The sequence below is a fragment of the Rhinopithecus bieti genome, unplaced genomic scaffold (genome assembly GCF_001698545.2).
Source record: "Rhinopithecus bieti isolate Rb0 unplaced genomic scaffold, ASM169854v2 scaffold_1348, whole genome shotgun sequence".
In the NCBI taxonomy this organism is placed as follows: domain Eukaryota; kingdom Metazoa; phylum Chordata; class Mammalia; order Primates; family Cercopithecidae; genus Rhinopithecus; species Rhinopithecus bieti.
In genome coordinates, this window is record NW_016803373.1 from 354206 (window position 1) to 370058 (window position 15853).

Sequence of the window (15853 nt, forward strand, 5' to 3'; positions counted from 1 at the left end):
GCGAACTGCACACAAAATAACTAACCCAAGGTCAGAGAGCGCGCCAGGCCCGCCCTGAAAGTTCCTCCGCAGGAAAATCCGCCGCTCTTTCCCAACCATCCGCGTAGGTGGCTCGGAAATCCGCCACCTTGGGGACACAGCTCCCCGCCCATCTCTGTGGCCCGCTTGTGCCTCGTGGCGCTGGGCCAAGAGCCTCGGGCTCGCACGTCTCAGTACAACCTAGAGACGTCAGGAGTCCTGGGACCCAGTAGGCGCTCTCTGCCGGCCCGGGCGTGGCCCCTCCTAGCGGACCCAACTGATATCCTCCAGGCTCAGCCAGTGCGCTGGAGGGACGGGGCCGCCAGCCGACTGCGCTCCAGGACTATCCCCATTGGGCCAGAGAATGAGTGACGCACTAGGCCCCGCCCCGCCCCCGGCGGGTTACTCTTTTCATACCCGGCCCCCGTCCCTAGCTCCGCCCCGGCGCCCCTGGCTGCGTCCGCGTCGTCATCTGCGCCCCGGACGCTGACGTGTCTGGGCGGTCGGCTTCCACTCCTCCCGGCGCCGGCAGTCACTCGTGGCGAGAGGGGCGGGGTGGCCTGGGCTGGCGCTCCCCTTGGCCCCCGCTCCCGGCCCGCCCCGCCGCCGCGGCTCCCCGGATGAGGGTATATATTCGGAGCGGGAGCGGGACGCCGATGAGTGGCCGCGCGGAAGGAGCCGGAGACAGGCGTAGCTGCGGTCGCGCAGAGGAAGGTGAGGGGCTCCCAGCCCAGCGAGGGGACGGCGGGGCCCTGGACCTGGGCGGGCGGAGGACCTGGCCCCGCTGCACACAAGGCCACGCGCTCAGACGTGGACACGCGTCGCGCGAACGTGCACAGCGCGGGCAACCGAGCACACACACACCCCAGCCCGTGCGCCCCTCAGTCGCACCCGGTCCTCCGCCACCCGGCGAGAGGGTGTGTGGGCTGGGCAGCCGGGTGGATGGCGGGGCCAGGGATGGAATGATCTCGCCCCAGATGGACTGGAGGCGTTGTGGGAGGAGGTCTGGGCCAGTGTCTGGAGTCCGAGGGGGTTGTGTAGGCGTGTGGGGTTGGGAGTGGGGCCTCTCCCGTGTGGGCAGTAGAGACCTCGAGGCTCTCAGGCTAGGGCATTGTGGACAGTTATACCAAGTATGGGGGCCTCCAGTGGGACAGGAGATCGTTGGAACTGTCAGTTGGAAGCGAGTTCGTGTATCTTGAATATATGAGAAAAAGAATTGAGAGCTCTGACGAAGACGGGATACATTTGGAGGACAGGACAGTGGGACAAAACCTGTTTGCTTGCCACTTTTTTCTTTCTTTTTTTTTTGGTTTGGTTTGCCATGATACTGGTAGTGAGAGAATTGAAATTTCTGGGTTTCCCCTTGCTTGGCCAAACAGAAGGNCGCGGGCAACCGAGCACACACACACCCCAGCCCGTGCGCCCCTCAGTCGCACCCGGTCCTCCGCCACCCGGCGAGAGGGTGTGTGGGCTGGGCAGCCGGGTGGATGGCGGGGCCAGGGATGGAATGATCTCGCCCCAGATGGACTGGAGGCGTTGTGGGAGGAGGTCTGGGCCAGTGTCTGGAGTCCGAGGGGTTGTGTAGGCGTGTGGGGTTGGGAGTGGGGCCTCTCCCGTGTGGGCAGTAGAGACCTCGAGGCTCTCAGGCTAGGGCATTGTGGACAGTTATACCAAGTATGGGGCCTCCAGTGGGACAGGAGATCGTTGGAACTGTCAGTTGGAAGCGAGTTCGTGTATCTTGAATATATGAGAAAAGAATTGAGAGCTCTGACGAAGACGGGATACATTTGGAGGACAGGACAGTGGGACAAAACCTGTTTGCTTGCCACTTTTTTCTTTCTTTTTTTTTTGGTTTGGTTTGCCATGATACTGGTAGTGAGAGAATTGAAATTTCTGGGTTTCCCCTTGCTTGGCCAAACAGAAGGATGGTATTGGAGGGCTAAGTACATATGTGCTGAACATATGGCTGCTTGAACTTTGGCCTGACGCTGTGCTACACTTACTTCTACATGGTTTATGAAATCTGGAATCAGGTAATAGGATTATGATCATATGTGTGTGTCATTTGGTATTGCAAAAGTTTAAGGACTTTTAGGTGAAATTCACTGGGTGTGGACCCAAGAGTTCGCCGGAAACTCAAGGCAGTTGTCTATTCCTTCACTGTTAGTCAGTTGGCTCACTTAGGTGGAGCTAAGAAAGACTTCTTAGGCTGTGCTGCCAAGCATTTATAGGATTCTGTTGGTGGTTATGTCTCAACGCTGATACTATGTTTTAAAAGCTGTAAAAGGTTTACTTAATCATTTCGAGGGCATACATATACCAGCAGAGATAGGGGCCGGGTGGGGGAGGCCAGAAAAGGAGGGAGAAATACTGGATTTCTTTAATACTGGTATTTAATTTCTAATAAAAATATTTTGATAATGGTAGATTATTGCCAAATTTGTCATATATTTTGATGCAGATGGATTAGGCTGTGGGCATGTACCAAGTTTTGTTATAATTTCTAGAGCAGATTTTCGACTTTTTCAGTTTTCGGTTGTCAAAATAAAAATTCTTGTCTTTTAACTCTTCTGTTCATTGCTGCTTACCATTACACACACGCCTCTAAACATCATTAATGGGAAATATGGTACTATTTTTGTGGCATGAAGATGCTTACATCTGCCTCAGATAAATATAATAGATGAATTGTGCTTGTCTAAAACTCAAGTATGGTTGTTACATTATAAACATTATACAACATGTAAATGAGTACATGTGACCAGTGGTTTAGGTCCAGATATCAAAGTGTAACCTATGAGGTACCTTTTTTTTTTTTTTTTTTTTTTTTTTTTTTGAGATGGAGAGTCTCACTCTGTCGCCAGGCTGGAGTGCAGGGGCGTGATGTCGGCTTACTGCAACCTCCACCTCCCCCGTCCAAGCGATTCTCCTGCCTCAGCCTCCTGAGTAGCTGGGACTACAGGTGCGCACCACCATGCCCAGCTAATTTTTGTATTTTTAGTAGAGATGGGGTTTCACCATGTTGGCCAGATGGTCTCCATCTCTTGACCTCATGATCTGCCCGCCTCTGCCTCCCAGAGTGCTGGGATTACAGGCATGACCCACCGCGACCGGCCCTATGAGGTATCTTATTTGCATGGATTCATTTTTCCAAGTGTCTGAAGGTGGAGGAGTATCTAATGACCTTTTAGAAAAGTTTGGTTTATATCTTAAAATGTTATAATAATATGTGTATGCCTTTTAGCAGACAGAGCACTCTTTACTCTTGACTCTCTTGAAGGCATGTGAGAAAGGTTGGTTGTCTTATATTCATGAGGAAGTATATGCACAGGGAGGTAAAGTGATTGCATAGAATCAAATGATGGAGAAGGACCAAGAACAGGGACTTCCTATTCTTTGGTTATCTGGTTCCTTGCTGATCTTCCTATTACAATGTACTCTCTTAAATCAGAGGCAAAGCAGTAGCATGAATGAGGTCTTGGGAAAAACTACATTCCTTGGAAAATAATTTAATATAAATCTGTTCCTCTCAAGTGTCTTTTTTAATGTGATTTTTTAAAATTAAAAAATGATAGCATCATGACTCTTGAAACCTATATAAATCAATAGGAATGCCTTTTAATACGAACATTGAAAGCTAAGTGTTGTTATTACCACCTCAGAGAACACACAGATGTAGGTTCTCTAGATCTGAGCTTGTAAATGGTGTTTGATGTTTAATGATCCTGGTGAGGTAGATACTATTATTAATCTCATTTTACAGACAGGGTAACTGAGGCATGGGGAAATTAAGTGGCTCAGCTGAGCCTAGAATTGTGCTCTGAACTACCATGTGTATTACTTTTCACTGTTCTCGTAGGAGAAGATAAGTATCTTTAGTACCTACTTTTTCCCTCTGTCCCTCACGTCGGAGCAATTATAATGCAGTGATGATTCTTTACAGTGACCCTCAGATTTATTCCTTTCACTCTTATTTTCTCTGCCACTAATCTGGTTCAGACCTTTGGTATTTCATACCTGCAATTGTCTTTTAACTTCTTTTCCTGCTTCTAGTTGTCCCTCCTTACAATCTATTGTATGCCGTTGCTCCTTTCTCTGATCTCTTTAAAGCATGGTAACGCTGCCCTGTTTGAGAATCTGCTGTTCACTTTCTATTACTTATTCTCTAAAGTCTAAATTCTTTTGGTTAGTTTTCAGACTCTTCGTGATCTAGCCCTACCCCAGGCCATTTTATGTCATTTGTCATACGTTAACCTTCTTACTGCTTTCCATCCCACACATACTTGCTCCTTATGGCCACCAGGCTCTGCTTGTTTCCTAATCTTTTATTTTTTTGAGATAGAATTTCCTGTCGCTGAGGGTGGAGTGCAGTGATGTGATTACGCTTCATTACAGCCTCGACCTTCCGAATTCAGGTGTTCCTCCCACCTCAGTCTCCTGAGTAGAGTAGCTGGGACTATAGGCATATGTCACCACACCTGGCTGATTTTTGTGTTTTTTGTGGAGGTGGGGTTTTGCCATGTTGCCCAGGCTGGTCTTGAACTCCTGAGCAGAGGTCTGTGCTGGGAATACAAGTATGAACTACCATGCCTGGCCTCTAATCTTATCTATGTAGTCTGCCCAACCCTTAACATACGGCTAGATCGTGCCTGTTTGTGAACTTTCTAGAAAACACCTATCTCCTGTTGCATTTGTCTATATTGGGCAAGTAGATTAAATATTTCCTCATTTTCTTATTTTTTAGCACAATGAAGTTTAACATTTTACTATATTATCACAGAATATAGCTCTTTAGAAAACATTTGTCTTATTCACTGATTGTTATATGTATATTGCTTGTCTCTTTAAGGAGGACCCAAGTTTTTAGTGAGTAGAGACAATACATGTGTTATTGCTTCTTTGCAGAAGTTGCTAATGAAATGAAATGTATTTTTCCTTATTATAGGTAGTTCTGTCTTCCTGAATATTTCGGTATACTGACTACAACACTTAACAGTATTTCTATCAGTAGAGATACAAGGAAAACATTTAAATGTAAAATAGTCAGGTGTTCTTTCAGTGGTAGCTTAGTGGTCAGAGGACTAATACAGAGACAACTAAATGTGGTAAAGAGTGTGAGCCATGTCATCAGGCTGCCTGGGTTCCTATCCCAGCTCCACTCATTTGTTAGGTTGCTTAGCCTCTCTGCCTGTCTTCTCAACTGTAAAGGAGTGGTAATAATAGTGCCTATGCCATAGAGTTGTTGAAAATTAAACAAGACCATGAAGGTAAAGTACTTAGAAGTGCCTGGTGCATATTATTGCCTTACAGGTTTGATCTCTTACAAATATTGAGTGATGGAAAAGCAGAAGTTAATTTTTTTAACATCAAGTTTTAAAAACATTCTTATTTTAGAGGGGAAAACCCCCCTCAATTTTGGAGGTTGAATTTTGACATGCCATTAATTATTTTTCTCTTTTTGGTTTATAGGTACGTACATTACACCCCTATTTCTACAAAGCTTGGCTATTAGACCATTATGAACATTAATGACCTCAAACTCACGTTGTCCAAAGCTGGGCAAGAGCACCTACTACATTTCTGGAATGAGCTTGAAGAAGCCCAACAGGTAGAACTTTATGCAGAGCTCCAGGCCATGAATTTTGAGGAGCTGAACTTCTTTTTCCAAAAGGCCATTGAAGGATTTAACCAGTCTTCTCACCAAAAGAATGTGGATGCACGAATGGAGCCTGTGCCTCGAGAGGTATTGGGCAGTGCTACAAGGGATCAAGATCAGCTCCAGGCCTGGGAAAGCGAAGGTACTGGGCATGTACATATTTCTTCTGAAGTTTATTTGAGATATACTAAAATTGTTCAGGTAGCTGGATCATGTCACTAATATTTTGATTCATACTACATTAAACCAGGTGATCTAGCAGAAAGTGACAAAATTGTCTTTTATTTTGATGCTCCATTCAAGGCTTCTCTCACTCAAGTCTTAATTTGTCTTCAGTCTCTTTCCCTCCTTAGTTTCCATACTTCTGCTAGATTTCTTTTCCCGAAGCACAAGTTAAATACTTAAGTTTAAGCTGGCTTAATTTTTTTTTTTTAAGACAGAGTCTCACTCTGCTGCCCGGGCTGGAGTGTAGTGGGGCAATCTCAGCTTACAGCAACCTCTACCTCCTGGGCTCAAGTGATTCTCCTGCCTCAGCCTCCCGAGTAGCTGGGATTATAGGCATGCACTACCATGCCTGGCTAATTTTTGTATTTTTAGTATAGACAGGGTTTCACGATGTTGGCTAGGCTGGTCTTGAACTCCTGACCTCAAGTGATTCGCCCACCTCAGCCTCCCAAAGTGTTGGGGTTACAGGTGTGAGCCACTGCGCCTAGCCCAGCTGGCTTAATCTTTAATGCCTTAACCTGACCCTAACCCATATTTCCAGTCAACATTTTAGCTGAACCAAATAATTCACCTTTCCCCGAAATAATTCACCTTTCCCTGCCTTTGCTTATGTTTATCCTTAGCTTGATGTGCCCTTTGCCCTTTCTCTACCTAGCTAGGTCACCTTGTAAGGTCATTTCTTGGAGTTGTACGGTGCAGTAGTTCTGCCACTTGGGGAACTTACACTCATTCATTAAGGTTCACTACACATAATATTTGATCTGTGACCTTTTCTTCTGTGTCCCAAGTTAGAATTAGTTGTTCATGCTTTTATTTCATTCTAGCTTATCATAAGAGGTGTTTGTCTTCCTCAGTGCATTGTAAATTCTTGAAGAGCAGCCCATGTACTAGTTGTCTCTGCATGTTACGTAGCATTTAGAACAAGAGTTTTATAGTTATAAGTTGATCAATAAGTGTTTATTGAATTGCCCCAATGCTTTTCATTCTAAAGCATGTAAAAAAATCTGTCCCCTTAACCTAATACTAATTTGTGCTTTTGAGAATGACAAAATAGCTCAACTGTAGCTTTTGGTGTAGTTGAAAGCTGTGCTTTTTATAACCTATTACTCCTTTGTAAGTAAAATGTTGACTAAATATTGTAGATGATTCCCTGAGTGTTTGTACATGATCCTTGTCACATTTGGGCCTCATTTTCTCAACTGTGAATGAGAGCTTGGGCGAATACTTTCCTTAACTTTTTAAAATACATTATTTTATTGCAAAAATATTATTGAAATAACAGATTGCCCATCATCTCATCAAAGCTATATTTTTATTTGCTCACATTACCACCCAGTACTTGATTGTATACTTACTTTTTTGTTTCTTTGTCCTTTTTTTTTGAGACAGCCTCGCTTTGTTGCCCAGGCTGGAGTGCAGTGGTGTGTTCCTCACTCACTGCAACCTCTGCCTCTTAGGCTTAAGCAATACTCCTGCCTCAGCTTCCTGAGTAGCTGGGGTTACAGGTGTGAACCACCATGCCTGGCTAAGTTTTTGGTATTTTTAGTAGAGAGGGGGTTTCACTATGTTGGCCAGACTGATCTCCAACTCCTGATCTCAAGTGATCCGCCCACCTTAGCTTCTCCAAGTACTGGGGTTACAGGTATGAGCCAGTGTGCCCGGGCAGATTGTATATATATTTGATTTCATAGATGTGTAGTAATGCTATACATACAATCTTATAGTCTGTATTTATAACATGGCTATTTTTATTTTGTTTTCCACTCTTTGGCATCCCCTCACCCCTTGTAAAAAGAAAGATTACTGGCATTATCAACTTGCTGTATACCTCTTTCTGTCTTTCTCCAGGCTCACAAATTTACTGATTTTCAAAGGGTGTTCCAAAGAACCCAAGGGTTTTCACTGTTGGAGAAGCTGCCTCTTATAGGGAGGGAGGGAGGGAGCAGATACTAAACTGGTAGGTCTTCAACCCCTTTGTTCTCCACTAGGAGTAGTTCTACTTTTTTCTGTTCTGTGTATTTGATCTTTACGTGAGGTTTTATTTAAAAGAGTTTAGAGGTTTAAAAACAGTTTGAAAATAATTGGATCTTCTTCAAGGAGGTGCTTTTCAGATGTAAAATGCTTGGTGGTAGCTAACCTAGCTTTTTACCTAGGATAGGGCTCTGCCACTAAGATGTGAGAGAACGATGCCTAGATGAGTGCTTGTGAATGAAGAGTTTCAGTGATACCGTGACTCCTGTTACTTTGGATTCACTAATCCTTCCCTCCTTTCCTGGGTTTCAAAAGGCTACTATTCCAAACCAAAAACCACACAGGCCTTTCTTTACCCTCTAGTATCCCAGTTGCCTATATTTTTCCTTGGGATTTTAATGGGATGAAGTATTAGTAGTAACTCTTACGGAAAGTCAAAGCTTTGACCTTGTGTAATGGGGAACATAAGCCACAATTAAGATATCCTATAATTTGAGTCTTCTTTATAGCCTTTTTGTTGGACTATGTGAAGCCAGTCTACTTTTATGACTTTTCATGTAAACTAAAATCCGGAACTATTAGAACCAAGTATAGCATAACACGGTGTAAACTTCCTTTTGGCTTAGTGTCAAGGGAAAGGTATTTATCTGTAGCTTAAACAGTAAGGGTGGAGAAGGAGACTTTATGTTGACATTATATCCTTTTCACTTAGCCAGAAACTATCATGTATCTGCAAATTCATAACAAAATGAAGTTTCTGCAGTAAGTTATCAAAGGGAAGAGAAGCCATTGCGAAGATCATGGCATTGTATTTCAGGTAGTAGGAAGATCCTGGTAATTGTATCAGGGACAGTTTTTATTTCCCCACACCTCCACCTCCTCAGATTGGGGGAATGAAAGCATTGTCCAGTAGTTGCAAAGTATCTGGTGGTTATTCAGATGATAATGGACATTTTTACAACTAGAGTGGAAAATTATTTATTTCTGAAGGATGAATATAAGTAACCACTGTATTCCTTGTTAAAGAGAGATCTTGCTTTATTTCTTGAAGTTTTCTAGCCAGTTGTAGAAAAAGGAATGTAGAGGAACAACTAGAAAATCTTTATTTTACAAAGCTGAGATCTTGAAAGAGAAGTAATTACCAGCTTTGAGAATGTTATTTTAGTAAAGATACACTGGGAAAACCTGTTTGCTTGATAAAAATTCCCATTTATTAAAACAAATGCATGCTTATTTGAACACAAATCTACCAATTTTATATTATAATATCTAATTAGTATTCAGTCTTAGCCTTTTTTGCCTATGAGACGTTTTCCTGTTAATCATAATGGTGCTTCTCTACCATATAGCACTATAGTAGAAAAGTAAGTGGATTGTTTAGAAGAAATGCATTCTTAACATTATCTCCCTCTACATTTTCTGAAATCTAGGATACTGATGTTTTTAATAGATTTGTTTTATTTTAGAAGTAATACAGCTGGGCACTGTGGCTGACGCCTGTAATCCCAGCACTTTGGGAGGCTGAGGCAGGAGGATCATGAGGTCAGGAGACCGAGACCATCCTGGCTAACATGGTGAAACCTCATCTCTACTAAAAATACAAAAAATTAACTGGGTGTGGTAGCAGGTGCTTGTAGTCCCAGCTACTCGGGAGGCTGAGGCAGGAGAATGGTGTGAACCCAGGAGGTGGAGCTTGCAGTGAGCTGAGATTGCGCCACTGCACTGCAGCCTGGGCGACAGAGCGAGACTCCATCTCAAAAGAAAAAAAATAAATACATATTTATTTTAGAGAAATGGGTAAATGCTAAAAATTACAAAGGAAAAAATACAAATCTCTGTGATTCCACCATCCAGAGATACTCACTAGTAATATTTTACAGTATTTCCTTTGGCACACACACACACACATGCATATATTGGGATTGTGGTGCGTTGTATAGTTTTGTAGCCTGCACAAGAATTTATCATGAAAAATGTCAAGGATATTTTGAAACATATTTAGCGGCAAATTCAGTACAGTGAACCCCTCATAAGCCACCTTAATTAAAATTGTGAAAGTTTTGCTCCTTTTGCTTTCTCTCTCCCTCTTTTTTTTTTTTTTTCCTTTGCTGCAGTATTTTCAGGCAAATCCCAAACATCATGTTATTTTTATTCTCATATCATACCTAATGAAATTCTTCTAATGTAATCTCTGCTACCTAAAACTGGTTCAGATAGAGATTTTCCTGATTACTCTGCTTTTTGTGCTTACTATTTTGGGGAAATACTGTAGTTTCAGCTATAATGTGATTAAAAATTAAAGACTTAAATTATTCTAACTTTCTTGGATAGCTTTCCTTTATTTGAAAGGCTAGCAGTTGAATAGCCTGTTTACCCAACTCTACTTGTCCTGGAGTTCTGATAATTTAAATGAAAGTTCTGACAGTGCTTTACTCCAAAAGGACCTGTGCTGTCTTCTTTGTTAAAGTCTACAGAAGGAACTAGTCTAAGTAGAAAGTTATCCAGGAAGCATTTGACCTCTGACAGGCCACTGTAAACTTTTCTGTTTCTTGTGAATGTTATCAGAAAAAGTGCTTAGATTCTCTTGGGCCCACAATGCATGACTCTCCAAGGAGAGAGATATACTCCAGCCCTGGACATGTGTCAGTCTGGCTTGCTTTCTTTCTTTTTTTTGAGACAGAGTCTTACTCTGTTGCCCAGGCTGGAGTGCGGTGGCACGATCTCGGCTCACTGCAACCTCTGCCTCCTGGGTTCAAGCAATTCTCCTGTCTCAGCCTCCCCAGTAGCTGGGATTATAGGCGCCTGCCACCACACCCAGCCAATTTTTGTATTTTTAGTAGAGATGGGGTTTCACCATGTTGGCCAGACTGGTCTTGAACTCCTGACCTCAAGTGATCTGCCTGCCTTGGCCTCCCAAGTGCTAGGATTACAGGTGTGAGCTATCTCCCAAGTGCTGGGATTACAGGTGTGAGCCACTGCACCTGGCCACTTTTTTCAATTTCAGTTTCAGTTTTGCCTGTGTTGAGTTCCCTTGTGTAGGAAAATTAACCCTTATGTCTTACCATGGAGAGATAGAAAGGGTGATACAGTGTTGAACTTTTCAGTGTTTTTCAGTATTTCTGCAGAGGTAGCTTTAGGATAGAAATTTATAATTTCCTAATTGTCACTTGGGTTTAAATACATTTATAATTAGTTAACATTTTTCAGGTAGGTGCTGTGCTGCCCATATAAAATTTATGTTATGACAAACGCAGTTTGAAATAATGTATAATTGCCATATAACCAAAAAACTTATTGAATTTTATTGGCCCACTTAATTCAAAACAGCATTTTATCTGTCATCAGAAGACGGATACTAATTTATGTGTTGCATACTTTTGATAAACATTGCAACTTTATTGTAGTAACAGAGCTGAAGTAGATGAGTACTGAGTACTTCAGCCAGTGTACACCAATTTGATACTGTGAACAATAGCTGTAGCTGCATTTCATTTGTGAATTATAGCTGGCCTTGGTTCTCCAGGGACTGCTGCCTTTTCTCTTGTTTTTCGCTGTTTGCTTATAAGTGAGGTGTGTAAACAGGAAGAAGTTAATGAAAAACCTTTTATTGCAAATATATGTGGATTGTGTTATAATTCATTGTAATAGTTGTGGTTAAATAGAGATGAGATGTAAATGTATATCTACCTGGTAATATACATCTGGTTGGCATCATCTCAGTGCCACTGTTAATTGATGACTGGACTGGTTATCAGGTTCAGAGATGGAAAGAAGCACTGAAGAGTGAACAGGAGTTTAGGAAACAAACACATGCCGTTTATCTGAATAAAGAATGAAGCCACTGTGAGCTGTTGGTTAGCAAAATTTTAAACGTGAAACAATTGGAGAGTAGGAATGAAGCAGTAATTTAGGGAACCCACCTAAGGAAGAGAAAAGTTTATACAGGACTATTTTGAACCTGGTTAGACCTATAGAAAGCACAGAATTGATGTTGAATGCCATCAGGTCAGCAGGAGCTGAGACCTGGAACTGGCTCTGGGAGTGTAGCGTTTACCTTTTTCAGGTCAGTTAGCTGAGGGAAATAGCTTACCTGGGACTGAGGGTGAAAGTAAGAAGTCAGGAAGAAGGCTAGCACCATGTTAAGAGTAAAACAACTTGAAACACATGTGCCATATGAAGGAAATGTACTGTATAAAAAGAACAGAGATCTCTGTGTCCAAAATATAGGTATCAGGCACTTCTTTTGAAGATGTTCAGAAATATTTTTTATTCTAACACCTTGGATTATATGCAAGTGTCCAGACAGCAGATCTTTATCTGCATTTCTAAAATGATACAAAACCTGACCTGAATAGACATGAGGCTGTTTGTCAACTTTATTTATCCCACTTAATGTGATTATAGGATGCTGTTTCAGATCTGCTGGGGACATATATTATTATAGCATATTATACATGTACTATAGTCTTTTTATACATTTTGAAGAGTTCTGTGTTCTGAAACAAATCTGACCCATGAGTTTAAGTAAGAGATTGTGGACTTGTACTTTAAAACAATGTTTTGTAGGTGACAGCAGAATTAAATTTATTTTCTAGAAACCATAGTTTATTTGATATAATTCAGGGAATAACCAAATATAGAACAGTTTTCAAATGTCTTAAAATGTTCCCTGTTCCCTTTACATTTCTTCATCTCAGTTTTTGTTATATAATGGTTATGGGTCTTGCTTAAGACAAATACAAACTCAGAATGACTGTTAAGAATTTCGGTGTTTGGGAAGTTTTGGAGAATGTTGGCTCTTCTTGCTCAACAGTTTTTTCATTTAGGATGGTGGGTAAGACAGGCTAAGAAAAAAGGCAGCATAACCTCTGGTGGCAGGGTGGTATGGTGCTGAAGAGGCCCTGGAGTCAGGTCCTAATCCTGATTCACAATTACTGGCTATGTGACCCTGGGCGAGACTCTTAACTTTTCTGAGTTTATTATCTCTAAAGTGGTGAAAATTACACAGAACCTGCCTCTTAGATTATAGTTACTATTTTGGGTTCTATTTTGGTACACCTGATTTTATGTTATTGTTTTCAAACTCTGATGAGGTCCAATTAAATACTATGGAGTTAACGAGGACAATTCTGGTTTTAGGGAAGGAAGAAAGAAGATTTAACTCTCAGGTAGCTAAGGTCAGCTTCATATCGAAGGTGAAATTTATGAAAATATGTAATGTGCTTTTGGGTTTTTAAATTGAAAAAATAGCTGGAATAGGCTGGGCAGGGTGGCTCATGCCTGTAGTCCCAGCACTTTGGGAGGCTGAGGTGGGCAGATCGCTTGAGCCCAGGAGTTCGAGACCAGCGTGGGCAACATGGTGAGACCTCTGTCTCTACTAAAAATACAAAAATTAGCTAAGTGTGTTGGTGTGCACCTGTAGTCTCAGCTACATGGGAGGCTGAGGTGGGTGGATCACTTGAACCCAGGAGGTGGAGGTTGCAGTAAGCCAAGGTTGTGCCACTGCACTGTAGCCTGGGTGACAGTGTGAGACTTTGTCTCCAAAAAAAGAAGAAAAAATAGCTGGAATGATTGCTGAATAATGTTCTTGGACTATACTTACTAATGAAGGAAAAATAGAATCAGAACTGGCTCTAAATTTATAATGGGTTTATTTTTCTTTATTTTTTTTTTTGATGGAGTCTCACTGTGTTGCTCAAGTTGGAGTGCAGTGGCACGATCTTGGCTCACTGCAGCCTCTGCCTCCCGGGTTCAAGCAATTCGTCTGCCTCAGCCTCCCGAGCAGCTGGGATTACAGGCATGCACCACCACACCCAGCTAATTTTTGTATTTTTAGTAGAGATGGGTTTCACCATGTTGGCCAGGCTGGTCTTAAGCTCCTGACCTCAGCTGATTCACCCACTTTGGCCTTCCAAAGTGTTGAGATTACAGGTGTGAGCCACTGCACCCGGCCGGGTTTAGTTTTCTTTATGTTGTTGACCTACTAATGTATTAGCTTTAAGAAAACCCAATATGTCAAAAACAAATAAAGCACAATGTTGGTAAATGAAATAAACATTACCTAAGGATTTTAAAATAATAATTGATAGTTGCCGTCAGTTGCCGTCACTGACTGCGTCCTCTGACTTAGCGTACAATTGTGGGCAGTGGCCAGGTTTGTTCACAAAATTTCTAAGAATTCTAATGAAAGTATGAAACTCAGAAAACAAGAACAAAACTGTTTACCATGGCTTTAATTTTATAGTTTTTCTAGCTTGCCAGAAACCCAGTTTCCACATAGCCTCTTCTCACAAACTACTGTGCCTTGTGGTACTGAGACTGTCCACTTTTGAATGAGATCGGTCTTAGGAATGGATTATGGCAAGATTTTTTTTTTTTTTTTTTTAAATTCAGACTGAGAGCTCCTTTGTAGTTTTTATAGTTACATTTATTTGCATTTGGATCTCAAATCATCTTGAATTTATTTTGGTTTGAAGAATAACATTTTTATTCAAACATTATGCTTGATGACTACTTATTGCTGAATATTCTACTGGCAAAAATTGACAGGCTTCCAGACTAAAGAAATAAATCAGTAGTGAAGACAGTCTGAGTCTTATATTCTTCTGAGCTGGTATAGATGGCCCATTTTTTAAAAAGACATTTTATTTATTTATTTATTTTTGAGACAGAGTCCCACTTTGTTGCCCAGGCTGGAGTGCAGTGGCATGATCTCGGCTCACTGCAACTTCCGCCTCCCGGATTCAAGTGATTTTCCTGCCTCAGCCTCCTGAGTAGGTGGGATTACAGGTGCCTGCCACTGTGCCTAGCTAATTTTTGTATTTTTAGTAGAGATGGGGTTTCACCATGTTGGTTAGGCTGGTCTCGAACTCCTGACCTCAGGTAATCCTCCCGCCTTGGCCTCCCAAAGTGCTGGGATTACAGGCGTGAGCCACTGTGCCTGGCCTACAAAAGGCATTTTAATAAATTAATATATATTTACATGTAATAAAATACACTGGTTTTACCTTTTGGTTTGGTTTTGTTTTTGAGACAGAGTCTTACTGCCACCCAGGCTGGAGTGCAGTGGTGCAGTCTTGGTTCACTGCAACCTCTGTCTCCTAGGTTCAAGCAATTCTCATGCCTCAGCCTCCTGAGTAGCTGGGATTACAGGCATGCACCACCATGCCTGGCTAATTTTTGTATTTTTAGTAGAGATGGGGCTTCGCCATGTTGGCCATCCTGGTCTAGTCTTGAACTCCTGGCTTCACGTGATCTGGCTGTCTCGTAGTTTTATGTTTTTGTGTTTTATTTGAGTCTCGCTCTGTCACCCAGGCTGGAGAGGAGTGGCATGATCTCAGCTCAGTGCAATCTCCGCCTTCTGGGTTCGAGCAGTTCTCCTGTTTCAGCCTACAAGTGTGTACCACCATGCCCGGCTAATTTTTGTATTTTTATTAGAGACAGGTTTCGCCATGTTGGCCAGGCTTCTCTCAAACTCCTGACCTCAGGTGATCCACCTGCCGCGGCCTCCCAAAGTGCTGGGGTGAGCCACTGTGCCCAGCAAATTTTATGTTTTAACAAATATATATCCATATAACTACCATCCCAATCAACATAAGCATATTTCCATCACCCTACAAAGACTTCTGATGCCCATTGCAGGTGATACCCCAGGCTCATTCTGTTGAGTTGGGTTTCAAACCAGAAATCCTAACTTCAGAGCCTGAGTTCTCACCCATTATACTTTACTGCTTTCCTAACTGAAGATTAATTTTCTTTACATAGCTTACCTGCTATATTTGCGTGCTTATTGATTATTTATTATAGGCTGGAGGTAATTTGATAGTGTCATCATTCATCCTGAAACTTTCGTATTTTCTTTATTTTATCTTTTCTTGACTTGCCACGTCAATCAGTCATCAAATTTTTGCGAAACCTTTATAATAACTCTCGCTTCTTACCTCCTGACATTATCAGCAAAAATATTTAGTTCATTAAAATACA

General features: G+C 42.1%; 1 protein-coding gene across 7 annotated transcripts in view; it reads left to right on the forward strand.

Annotated features, from left to right (window-relative positions):
* The first annotated feature begins 444 nt into the window (after positions 1 to 444).
* Positions 445 to 15853, forward strand: part of UAP1 (UDP-N-acetylglucosamine pyrophosphorylase 1) — a 38239-nt gene continuing 22830 nt past the window's right edge. For 3 of the 7 annotated variants that reach the window (XM_017881677.1, XM_017881654.1, XM_017881668.1), the window contains exons 1-2: positions 641 to 732; positions 5488 to 5816. In XM_017881677.1, coding sequence (XP_017737166.1) covers positions 5537 to 5816 — 280 coding nt within the window. In that variant the 5' untranslated portion in view covers positions 641 to 732; positions 5488 to 5536. Of the gene's footprint in view, positions 733 to 1409; positions 1481 to 1793; positions 2052 to 5487; positions 5817 to 15853 lie in introns of those variants that run through there. The other 4 variants (XM_017881689.1, XM_017881667.1, XM_017881663.1 and 1 more) reach the window with 4 other exon arrangements.